At 42.9% G+C, this 12,530-nt stretch overlaps 1 protein-coding gene across 9 annotated transcripts in view; it reads right to left on the minus strand.

Moving 5' to 3' along the window:
• CDK5RAP1 (CDK5 regulatory subunit associated protein 1) overlaps nt 1-12,530 on the minus strand; it is a 45,752-nt gene that overhangs the window by 21,751 nt on the left and 11,471 nt on the right. For all 9 annotated transcript variants that reach the window (XM_063601045.1, XM_055105008.2, XM_055105006.2 and 6 more), the window contains 4 exons: nt 12,361-12,395; nt 10,484-10,584; nt 7,043-7,253; nt 5,370-5,490 (listed from right to left, as the gene is read on the minus strand). In XM_063601045.1, coding sequence (XP_063457115.1) covers nt 5,370-5,490; nt 7,043-7,253; nt 10,484-10,584; nt 12,361-12,395 — 468 coding nt within the window. The remainder of the gene's footprint in view (nt 1-5,369; nt 5,491-7,042; nt 7,254-10,483; nt 10,585-12,360; nt 12,396-12,530) is intronic.

Below are 12,530 nucleotides of genomic sequence, written 5' to 3' on the forward strand. Positions count from 1 at the left end.
TCTTCTTGAGACAGGGTCTCCCTCTGTTGCCCAGGCTGGAGTGCAGCAGCACGATCATAGCTCACTGTAGCCTCAACCTCCCAGGCTTAAGCAGTCCTCCTGCCTCAGCCTCCCAAGTAGCTGGGACTACCTTTTTTTACTTTTGTAGAGATGGGATTTCACCACGTTGCACGGACTGGTTTTAAACTCCTAAACTCAAGCAATCCTCCCACTTCAGCCTCCCAAAGTGTCTGGCTTAAATAACTATTGATTTTCCTACATATGATAATGATATCATGGTTATGAAGAGAAAAATTGTTACTCATAGAAGATACATACTGAAGTATCTAGGGGCAAGTGTCCTGAGGTCTACAAATTACTTCAAATGGTTCAGAAAAAATACATTTATGGGTGCATGGAGATAGGTGTATGACAAAATGTTAACAATCACGTTTTTCTATTATACTAGTCTATTTGTCTGTTTGAAAATTTATATTATAGGCCAGGTGCAGTGGCTCCCTCCTGAAATCCCAGTACTTTGGGAGGCCAAGGTGGGCGGATCACACGGTCAGGAGTTCAGACCAGCCTGGCTAACATGGTGAAATCCCTTCTCTACTAAAAATACAAAAAATTAGCTGGGCGTGGTGGCAGGCACCTAATCCCAGCTACTAAGGAGGGTGAGGCAGGAGAATCGCTTGAACCCAGGAGGCAGAGGCTGCAGTGAGCCGAGACCATGCCACTGCACTCCAGCCTGGGCAACAGAGCGAGACTCCATCTCAAAAAATAGAAATGTTATATTATAAAGTTTCACAAATAATGGTTGCTAAAAAAGACTTGTTTTGTAACTTTGACATAATTTACGGACAAACTGCAATATTAAAAGAATTCCCATATACTCTTTGCCCAAATTCATCAAATGTTAACACTGTACCCCATTTGTTTATCATTCACATTCAGACACTCATATACACTCTCTCTCAACATACATATGACTACATTTTTTTAAGCCTTCTGAGAAAAAGTCACAGATATCATACTCTTTTACTCCCAAATATTTTAGTATGTATTTCCTAAAAACAAGGGCATTCTCCTATATAATTTCAGGACAATTATCAAAATCAGAAATATTGACACAACACTATTATCTACTTTCCATAAATCAAATGTTACCAATAGTCCAAATAATGTTTTGTTGTTGTTGTTGTTGTTATTGTTGTTTTTTGAGACAGAGTCTCACTCTGTTGCCCAGGCTGGAGTGCACTAGCGTGATCTTGGCTCACTGCAATCTCCGCCTCCCGGGTTCAAGCGATTCTCCTGCTTCAGCCTCCTGAGTAGCTGGGACTACAGGCGTGTGTCACCACACTTTTTGTATTTTTTAGTAGAGACGGGTTTTGCCAAGTTGCCCAGGCTAGTCTCAAACTCCGGATCTCAGACAATCTGCACACCACGGTCTCCCAAAATGCTAGGATTACAGGTGTGAGCCACCACACCCGGCCCAAATAATGTTCTTTATAACATTTTTTTCCCTGATCAGAATCCCAATCGAGGACCGTGTGATGCGTTTAGTTGTCATAACTCCAGTCTCCATAAAGGCTATTTATTTGTGTAAGTCGTGATATATTGTTAATCTAAAAAGCAGGATATACTAAATGCAATGTGGATCCTAGATTGGATCCTGGAAACGAAGTAAGACATTAGTGGAGAAACTGGCAAAATCCAAATAAAGTCTGAAGAGAGTTAATAGTAACATACCAATATTAATCTCTTAGTTTTTGCTTTGTTTGTTTTGTAATAGAGACAGCAGCTCCCAGTGTTGCCCAGGCTGGTCTTGAACTCCTACGCTCAAGGCACCCTCCTGCCTTGGCCTCCCAAAGTGCTGGGATTACAGCACCAAAAAATGTACCAAAGAAAGATGGCAATGCTCGAGGAAACTCTCTTTGCAACTTTCCTGTAAATGTAAAGTCATTCCAAAACAAAAAGTTTATTAAAAAGTAGGATATAAAACTAAGTAAAATACACACACATATATAAAAAGACATACAAACCAAATGCAGAATGACTTAAGGAACAATTGGGGAACTCCGAATAAGGATGAACTGGAAAGAGACAGTATTTAGCAATTTCTGTTAATCTTACTGGAAGAACTAATGGTATTAAAAATACTCTTGGCCGGGCACGGTGGCTCATGTCTGTAATCCTAGCACTTTAGGAGGCCAAGGCAGGTAGATCACCTGAGGTCAGGAGTTCAAGACCAGCCTGCCCAACATGGTGAAACCCCGTCTCTACTAAAAATACAAAAATGAGCTGAGTATGGTGGCGCATGCCTGTAGTCCCAGTTACTCAGGAGGCTGAAGCAGGAGAATCACATGAACCCAGGAGGTGGAGGTTGCAGTGAGCTGAGATCGTGCTATTGCACTCCAGCATGGGCAAAAAGAGCAAAATTCCGTCTCTAAATAAATAAATAAAATAAAATAAAAATATTCTTTAGCAGCACATGGTGGTACGTGCCTATAATCCCAGCTACTCAGGAGGCTGAGGCAGGAGGATCACTTGAGTCCCGGGGGCAGAGGTTGCAGTAAGCCAAGATCATAACACTGCACTCCAGCCTGGGCAACAGAACAAGACTCTGTCTCAAAATAAATAAATAAATAAATAAATAGGCCAGGCATAGTGGCTCACACCTGTAATCCTAGCCCTTTGGGAGGCTGAGCCGGGTGAATCACCTGAGGTCAGGAGTTTGAGACTAGCCTGGCCAACATGGTGAAACCCCATCTCTACTGAAAATACAAAATTAGCTGGGTGTAGTGGTGCACACCTGTAATCCCAGCTACTTGGGAGGCTGAGGCAGGAGAATCACTTGAACCTGGGAGGCGGAGGTTGCGGTGAGCCAAGATTGTGCCATTGCACTCCAGCCTGGGCAAAAAGAGCGAAACTCCATCTCAAAAATAAATAAATAAATAAATAATAAAAAGATTTTTAAATTTTTAAAAAAGAAAATATCCTTATTTTTTAGAGATGCATACTCAAGGATGAAACGACATGCTCTACTTTGAAATACGTTTTCAATAAGAAAAAAATAAATGAGGCCAGGCGTAGTGGGCTCACACCTGTAATCCCAGCACTTTGGGAGGCCGAGGCGGGTGGATCACTTGAGATCAGGAGTTTGAGACCAGCCTAACATGGTGAAACCCCATCTCTATTAAAAATACAAAAATTAAGCTGGGCGCAGTGGCTCTTACCTGTAATCCCAACACTTAGGGAGGCCGAGGCAGGAGGATCACCTGAGGTCGGGAGATCAAGACCAGCCTGAACAACATGGAGAAACCCCGTCTCTACTTAAAAAATACAAAATTAGCCAGGTGTGGTGGCGCATGCCTATAATCCCAGCTACTCAGGAGGCTGAGGCAGGAGAATCGTTTGAACCCGGGAGGCGGAGGTTGTGGTGAGCCGAGATCACACCATTGCACTCCAGCCTGGGTAATAAGAGCAAAACTCTGTCTCAAAAAAAAAAAAAATTAGCCAGGTGTGGTGCCAGGCACCTGAAATCCCAGCTACTCAGGAGGATAAGGCAGGAGAATCGCTTGAATCTGGGAGGTGGAGGCTGCAGTGAGCCGAGATCATACCACTACACTCCAGCCAAAAAAAAATAAAAAATAAAAGTAAATGAAACAAATATGGCAAAATGCAACAATTGTTAAATTTAGGTGATTGTTAGCTGGGGCAGAGGGGTCATTATACTATTCCCTCTTTTCAGTATATTTAAGTATTTTTCATATAAAAAGATTAAAAAGACTTTTTATAAAAGTTGCTTATTTAGAAGACTTCCAATAGATAACCATTGTTTGAATAAATAAATGGACATTCTGTTAAAGGTACAATATTCTATACTCTTTGCAACTGTAGTCTAAAAAATCTAAATGAAAGAAAAAAATCTTTAAAAATTACTAAACAAGCAAAATTATTAAGTGACTAACAGATACTTTAAAATACAAGTAAAATCTTAATTTTCCACAAGTCTATGGCCTTGAATTCACTAAGATTCACTTTAATGTTATTAAGTTCCTTCTTTTATAGGCAAATGGCCTAGAAAGGTTGGGGAGTTTTGTCACCATCTCAGTCTATTTAAACAGAATGTCTCTATCCTGAAGGAGTGAGTTTTGGTACTGAGGGCGAGCTGGAAGGGGAGAGGAAGGAGACAACTTTAGACCAGGAAGCACTTGGAGAGGTGGGGTATGGAGAATGCCTCACAGAGCAGGGGAGCAGCTAGGGGCCACTGATTATCTGGGGGTAGGGCAAGAGAAGACAGCACTGCCAGAATGTGAGGATGATAGCAAACTGGTGACTTAGAACTAGAGCAGGGAGGCCAGGCACAGTGGCTCATGACTGTAATCCCAGCACTTTGGGAGGCCAAGACAGTAGGATTACTTGATCCCAGGAGTTCTAGACCAGCCTGGGAACATAGTGAGACCTCATCTCTACAAATAATTTAAAAATTCACTGGGCGTGGTGGCACCTACCTGTGGTCCCAGCTACTTGGGAGGCTGAAGTGGGAGAATTGCTTGAGTCCAGGCACGTGATGCTGCAGTGAGCTCTGACCACACCACTGTACTCCAGCTTGGGTGACAAAGTGAAAGCCCCTCTCAAAAATAAAAAATAAAAAAAGAACTGGGGCAGGGGCTATCCTGGCCCTCTCCCATGATTCCTGAGCCAAACAAGTAAGGAAGCAGGGAGACACCACTGTTAGGAAAAGCCACCATATTCCCACCTATTGTCCTCTTCTGCAGGGGTAGCAGATTCAGGCCTGGGGCTAAGGAAAAGACCTCCTCAAAAGCTGAGGACCAGCTCCCAGTGGGAGAAAGAAGAGCAGATCTCCCCTGTGGCTTCTGATCCACCTTATTCCCCTCATCTATTCTGTCCCTCAACTAGTGAGCTGGCTCAGTGATAAAATGAACAATAAATCTGGGAGTTTTTCCTGGAAGAGACAAATTCATAATTTCTCAAAAACTTAGCTATGTGCCAGGTAATTTAAAAACTTTTCCTCCAATCCTTCTAATAACCCTGCAAGCAAGGTATTCTTTCATTCTCTTTTCATAGATGAGGAAACTGCATTACGACGACAGTTAAATTGACATGCCTAGGAACCAAGCCAGAATTCACACTCCATCACCTGACTGTAATCCCATGCCCCCTCCATCCACCATGCTGCCTCCATAGTGGAGCTCTCTAATTTGTGGGCAATAAACCAATGATGTACACCAAAGTAGTTCTTTCTGGCCAGGCATGGTCCTAAACTTCAATAAGTCAGAGACAGCATAGGCTCAAAACTGCAAAGGTTATCCTCATCCTCCCCCAAACATGTTCACAGCAAGAAAGCCTGGAGAACGCTTCACCTGCTCAGAAAGCTTCTTCACTTCCTCTAGAATGGAGGCAATAGGCCGACTCCTCTCCCTGCCCCGGGTGAAAGGAACAATGCAGTAGCTACACATGTTGTCACAGCCTCGCATGATCGACCTGGAGAAGAAAGTACCAGAACTTAGTAACAGTAGCAGGGTGTGCTGGTGTGACCCAAGGAGCAGGTATCAGCTTCAATAGCATTATTCTTTGGCTCTGAATCCTCTTGCCACAATGCTCACACTGGACCAATCTGAGATCTAAGCACTAAAGTAGACCTTTTTTATCTTTAAAAATTGGTATCTAATCACAGAATATAAACCAAACTATAACCAGTGGGACAATGACTAGCCTGAGGAAGCACAGCGGTGAGGAGCTAGAGTACACATTTACCACACTTGGACTTTCTACTGTTTTTTTGTTTTGTTTTGTTTGAGACGGAGTCTCATTCTGTCACCAGGCTGGAGTGCAGTTGCAATCTCAGCTCACTGCAACCTCCACCTCCCAGGTTCAAGTGATTCTCCTGCCTCAGCCTCCTAAGTAGCTGAGACTACAGGCGCCTGCCACCACGCCCGGCTAATTTTTGTATTTTTAGTAGAGATGGGATTTCTCCATGTTGGCCAGGATGGTCTCGATCTTTTGACTTCATGATCCACCCACCTCAGCCTCCCAAAGTGCTGGGATTACAGGCGTGAGCCACCACACCTGGCCCCTCTACTGTTTTTAAATTCTTTTTTCCAGACAGCCTGAATATGTTTGTACCTACTGTTTATATGAGTATATTATCTGAACTTTTTACATCCAGACCAGAAAAAAATAAATATTACAAAGTGTGTGTATATGTGTGCATATAGGGCAAGGAGACCCTGGATTTAAAACACAGAATTCTACATTTCTCACGCCTTCCGGATCCAACTATTAGATATCTAAGTTAAATCACTCTCTTTAATTCACATCCTGTATGTGAAAGCCTCAATCTATCTGAAGGAAATAATTACGGCTATGTATCAAAGACGTTCACTGAAGAATTATGTAATAAATGTTAGCTATTATTTTTACTAAGCATTCCAACAAGAGAATATTATATAGCCATTAAAATAAACAGAGGTTGACAAACTTTTCTGTGTAAAAAAAAAAAAAAAAACCCTATAGTAAATATTTGAGACTTAGCAGGCTATAGTCTCTGTCCCAAGTATTTAACCTTGCTTTAGTGGCAAAAGCAGCCAGAGGCAATATGTGAATAAATGGGCATGCTTGTATTCCAATAAAATCTTATTTACAAAAAGAGGTAGTAAGCTATTTGGCAACCTCTGTTACAGAAAATTTAATGCCATGGCCAGGTGCAGTGGCTCACCCTTATAATCCCAGGATTTTGGAAGGCTGAGGCGGGAGGATCACCCAAGCTCAGGAGTTTGAGACCAGCCTGGGCAATATAGTGAGACCCTATCTCTGTAAAAATTCAAAAAAAAATTAGCCGGGTGTGGTGGTGCACACCTGTAGTCCCAGCTACTCGGGGGACTAAAGCAAGAGCCCAGGAGGTCAAGGCTGCAGTGAGCCCTGATCATGACACTGCACTCTAGCCTGGATGACAAGAGTGAGACCCTGTCTCAAAAAAAAAAAAGGTGTGAAAGAAAGAAGAGGCTTATTCCCTATCTCTTAGGCAGTGACTCACACAAAGGCAGACGTGGCACTGGCGCTTGTCTGGACTGGCATGACATCAGCATAGGTCTCGTCCAGAGAGAGCAGCACGTTGGCAGCTTGCTGACCCGACTCAGCAACAGCCAGCAGCCGGGGAAGGTCCCGGTAGGCGTCAGGACCAGCCAAAATATCTACCATTTTCTCTCTGTTGAGAATCTCCTCCTTCAACCTCTCAGCCATGCAGCCTGAAAGGGAAAAAGAAACAAGCACCTTTCCCCAAATTCACCTGGTGTTTAATGCCTTCTTCTTATTCCACTTTATCCCTAGCTGGGATTAGAGACCAGGGCACAGAAAACTTCTCTAAGAATTGAGTATCATCCTTCAAATTTAACCAACACTCCCATCGCACTGGAGCCTGCATCTTCCTATATAAGAAAATCACAGAAAAGGGTTTCAGAGCAATTCAATTAAATGCCCAGAAAAAAATTAAACCACCAGCCAGGTGCAGTGGCTCATGGCTGTAATCCCCACACTTTGGGAGGCCGAGGCAGGCAGATCACCTGAGGTTGAGGGTTCAAGACCAGCCTGACCAACATGGAGAAACCCCGTCTCTACTAAAAATACAAAATTACCCAGGCATGGTGGCACATGCCTGTAATCCCAGCTACTTGGGAGGCTGAGGGGCAGGAGAATCGCTTGAACCCAGGAGGCAGAGGTTGCGGTGGGCCAAGATCGCACCATTGTACTCCAGCCTGGGCAACAAGGGCGAAACTCCGTCTCAAAAAAAAAAAAAAAATTAAACCACCACCCACAAACCTTTCAAGACATGAACCATGTCTTCTTTCAACTGAAAATTACTTAGTGCTGAAATAAAAAGTATTTTGTGTCTGGAATTTACTTACCCACAACTACACTTGAACCCTTTCCCTCTCTTCTAGCCTATAATACTTGCTAAAACCTGTAAGAAATGAGTGAGCCATTTATGCTGTTATTTTCCATATCCTTAAAAAAATTATGTTATTAAAGTTATAATATCTTAAAGTCCACTTTATTACAAATACCCTTTGAAAACACTTAACAGCTATTCTTGTTTGTATGCCCATGTTCATAGCACTATTATCCACAATAGCCAAAAGGTGCAAGCAACCCAAGTGTCTATTAATGAATGAAGAGATATTTGCATCTACACAAAGCCAGTTAAATAAATAAATAATTTTTCAATGAACAAACAAAATGTACTACATATACACAATGGAATTTTTTTTTTTTTACAACGGAGTATTACTCAGCCTTATAAAGGAAGGAAATTCTGGCCAGGTGCTATGGCTCACACCTGTAATCCCAGCACTTTGGGAGGCCAAGGAGGGTGGATCACTTGAGCCCAGGAGTTCAGGATCAGCCCTGGCAACATAGTGAGACCCACATCTCTACAAAAAATAAAAAAATTAGTCAGTCCTCATGGCACATGCCTGCAGTCCCAGCTACTCAGGAGGCTGAGGCAGGAGGATTGCTTGAGCCTGGGAGGTTGAGGCTGCAGTGAGCCATGATCACGCCACTGCACTCCAGCCTGGGCGACAAACTGAGACCCTGTCACCAAAAAAAAAAAAAAAAGAAGAAGGAAATTCTGACACAGGCTACAACAGGTAACCTCATGAACCCTGAGGACATTATGATAAGCCAAATAAGACAGTCACAAAAAAGACAAAATTGTATGGTTCCACTTACATGAGGTATCTAGAGTAGTCAGATTCATAAACAGAAAGTAAAATGGTGATTGCCAGGGGCTGAGGGAAGGAGGAATGGGGAGCGTGTGTTCAATGGATATGTAGTCTCAGTTTGGGAAGAGAAAAAAGTCCTGCAGATGGATGGTGGTGATGGGTGCAAAACAATGTGAATATACTTAGTGCCACAGAAATGTACTATTAAAAAGGATTAAAATGGTAATTTCATATATATTTTACTACAGTTTTTTTAATTATTCTTGGGATTTCTGAAATTCTTAGTAGATATACACCCTGAGGCTTCTACAGTGAAGGAACTGAAATGGAACAGAACATTTCAGCTGACCCTTCCATCCTCCTGCGTCAATTACTACATGGATCTGATAACTAAATATGCTCCATCTGTGTGTGGACCCATCATTAGGAGAGATTAATTTAACTATTCCACAATGGAGATAGTCTGTTTTTCCATAATGTTAAATACATTAACTAAATTCTGAGACAGAAAAGGGTAGAGAATATTTATTTTTGAAATGTCTCCAGTCATATAGATCAGAACTGCCCAACCTAACTTTCTAATAAGATGATAGGCCTGGTGCAGTGGCTCACACCTATAATCCCAGCACTCTGGGAGACTGAGGCAAGAGGATCACACTTCAGCCCAGAAGTTCTAGACCAGCCTGGGCAATATAGCAAGACCCTGTTTCTACAAAAGGTCAAAAAATTAGCTAAGTGTGGTGGTACACACCTGTAGACCTAGCTACCCAGGAGGCTGAGGTGAGAGGTTCATTTGAGCCCAGGAGTTGGAGGCTGCAATGAGCCATGATCATGCCACTCCAGTCTGGGCAACAGTGTGAGACTCTGTTTTTAGAAAAAAAAAAAAAAAAGGGTGACAGAGTATGCTGGATGGAAAAATAATTGCACTGTACAAACTGGTAGCCCCTAGTCATGTGGTCATGTGTGGCAACTGAGAAGTTGAAATGTGGCTAATGGAACTAAAGAAGTGAATTTTAAATTTTATTTAATTATAGGTAAATTTAAATAGCCGCATGTGGCTAGTGGTTACCATATTGGTGAGGCAAACCTAAATCTTCACTTGAGCTTGCTTCAGGAGTCAGAATGAAAGGTACCCACATTAGAAATTTGTGCTGTCAGGCCAGGCACAGTGGCTCATGCCTGTAATCCCAACACTCTGGGAGGCCGAGGCAGGCGGATCACCCGAGGTCAGGAGTTCGAGACCAGCCTGACCAACATGGAGAAACCCGTCTCTACTAAAAATACAAAATTAGCCAGCCATAGTGGTGCAAGCCTGTAATCCCAGCTACTCGGGAGGCTGAGGCAGGAGAATCACTTGCACCCAGGAGGCAGAAGTTGCGGTGAGCCAAGATCTCGCCATTGCACTCCAGCCTGGACAACAAGAGCGAAACTCCATCTCAAAGAAAAAAAAAAGAAATTTATGCTGTCCCTTCAGACTCCAACTCTACCCATAACTCTGTGCTACCATGAGCCACATTAGACTCTAGGCAGGATATACCACTTTCTGAGCACCTATTACTTCAAGGAACTACGGAAAGCCCTTTCATGAACTTTATCTCATTTAATCCTGTCACCTCTGGCAGTAAGTACAAGAATTGCATGGGATATATAAGATTTCTTCAGACACTGGGAATCCAGCCTCTAAAGGAAACACTAGCAAATAAAGCCACATAGAGTCCAAGTTTCAAAGCTGACAAAATGTGCAAATTACCAGATACCTAGAATTCCAATCCTCAGAGGAACCCGGGAGCGGGGCCGCCTTGTCTTCAAGGCTTTAAGCTGATGTAAACGGTTCCAGATGGTCTGCTCAGCCTTCTCCCTAGAGAGATCAAAGGAGGCAAGACTGAACCAAAAATAAACCACAGAGGAATCTAAGAGAGTAGGTCAGTGGGAAGAAAATAAAAACCACCTTCAACCCTTTAAATCAAGCTTTTCCAACCTGCAGCCCACGGGCCGCATGCAGCCAGGATGGCTTTGAATGCAGCCCAACACAAATTCATAAACTTTTGTAAAACATTAGATTTTTTTGGGGGGGGATTTTTTTGTTTTTTAGCTCATCAGCTATTATTAGTGTTAGTGTATCTTATGTGTGGCCCAAGACAATTCTTCTTCTTCCAATGTGGCCCAGGGAAGTCAAAAGATTGGACAGCCCTGCCTTAAATGTGTATCTGCCATTTAGACTTACGGAAGGTAGGTAGGGGGCCACCTGAAGAAGCAACACTTGCTATAATTTACCTTTCCTAAAATGACATCCTTCCTACACATCTTCAAATCCTGACAAGCCTTTAAGCCAAACTCAGAAACAATCTACTTCACAAGGCCTTCCAGTTCTCCTCTGTTGGACAGTTTGTCCTCCCTTTAACTGCCCTTCAACTTTTTTTTTTATGATTCCAGATCCTAATGCCCTTCTACTTTAACTAGATTTTTCCCTATACTTAGCAATTTCTCCTTTTTTTTTTTTTGAGATGGAGTCTCGCTTTGTCACCAGGCTGGAGTGCAACAGCGCAATCTCGGCTCACTGCAACCTCCAACTCCCTGGTTCAAGCAATTATCCTGCCTCAGCCTCCTGAGTAGCTGGGATTACAGGCGTGCACCACCACGCCTGGCTAATTTTTGTATTTTTAGTAGAGATGGGGTTTCACTATGTTGGCCAGGCTGGTCTTCAACTCCTGACCTCATGATATGCCCACTCTGGCCTCCCAAAGTGCTGGGATTACAGGTGTGAGCAACCGTGCCTGGCCAGCAATTTATCTTTTATTTTTCTTTGTAGATACAGGGCTTTACTTTGTGCCTAGGCTGGTCTTGAATAGTTCACTGCAGCCTTGAACTCCTGGACTCAAGTGATCCTCCCACCTCGGCCTCCAAGAGTGCTGGGATTATAGGTGTGACCTACTACACCCAGCCTCATTGTTTGATTTTTTTTGAACTAGCATTTTTTGCCAGATGTTGGAGCTATTTGTTCATCTATCTTAGTTCCCATATCAGACTAGGCTCCTTAAAGCCAGGCCATGGAAGAAGGGTTCATTTCTGAATCACCCAAAGCACATAGTTCGGTGTCAAGCAGCAGAGGCCTACAGAAGAAAAATGTCAGATGAATTAATTGAGGGTATAGCCGGATATGGAAACATTAACACTAGCATGTCTTGAACACAGAAACAAAGTGAGAAAGGAGGTACGTTCACCTCTGATGGGAGTCACCCATCTCTACTCAAAACTCCCCGAGCCTATGACTACATCCTACCCCGGGCAGCTATATTATAAACATATGCCATTAGTTACAAAACAAAGCTCAGGAAGAGCTGAGTGGCTCGGCACATTCTTGGTTTCCTCATCTATAACAGCACCAACCACACAGGGTTGTTGTGATCATTAAATTTGTTAATGCATTATGTTACTCACTCAGAACCTGACACCACGGTACATGCCCAGCCGATGTCAGCCAGTTGTATAAAGACTATCTCCACTGTGGGAAAACTGCAAGTCCTACTGCCACGGGGCCACTGGCTCATCTCCATAGACAGCCAGGCCAGGCACTGTTAGCTCTGGCATTATTACATGAAATACATTCACTCCTAGGAAAAGAACAAATTCGCACCTGATAGAGCACGTGACAAGGAGAATCACATCTGCCTGAATGGAGAGAAAGGAAAACAAGGAAAATTACATAATATCTTGGATATTAGCCTTGTACAATTCCTGCCCTACAGCTCTTTATTATTTTTTTTTCCTTTTTTTTTTTTTTTTTTTTTTGAGACAGAGTCTCAC

This window comes from Pan paniscus, chromosome 21 (genome assembly GCF_029289425.2).
Source record: "Pan paniscus chromosome 21, NHGRI_mPanPan1-v2.0_pri, whole genome shotgun sequence".
Taxonomy (NCBI): Eukaryota; Metazoa; Chordata; class Mammalia; order Primates; family Hominidae; genus Pan; species Pan paniscus.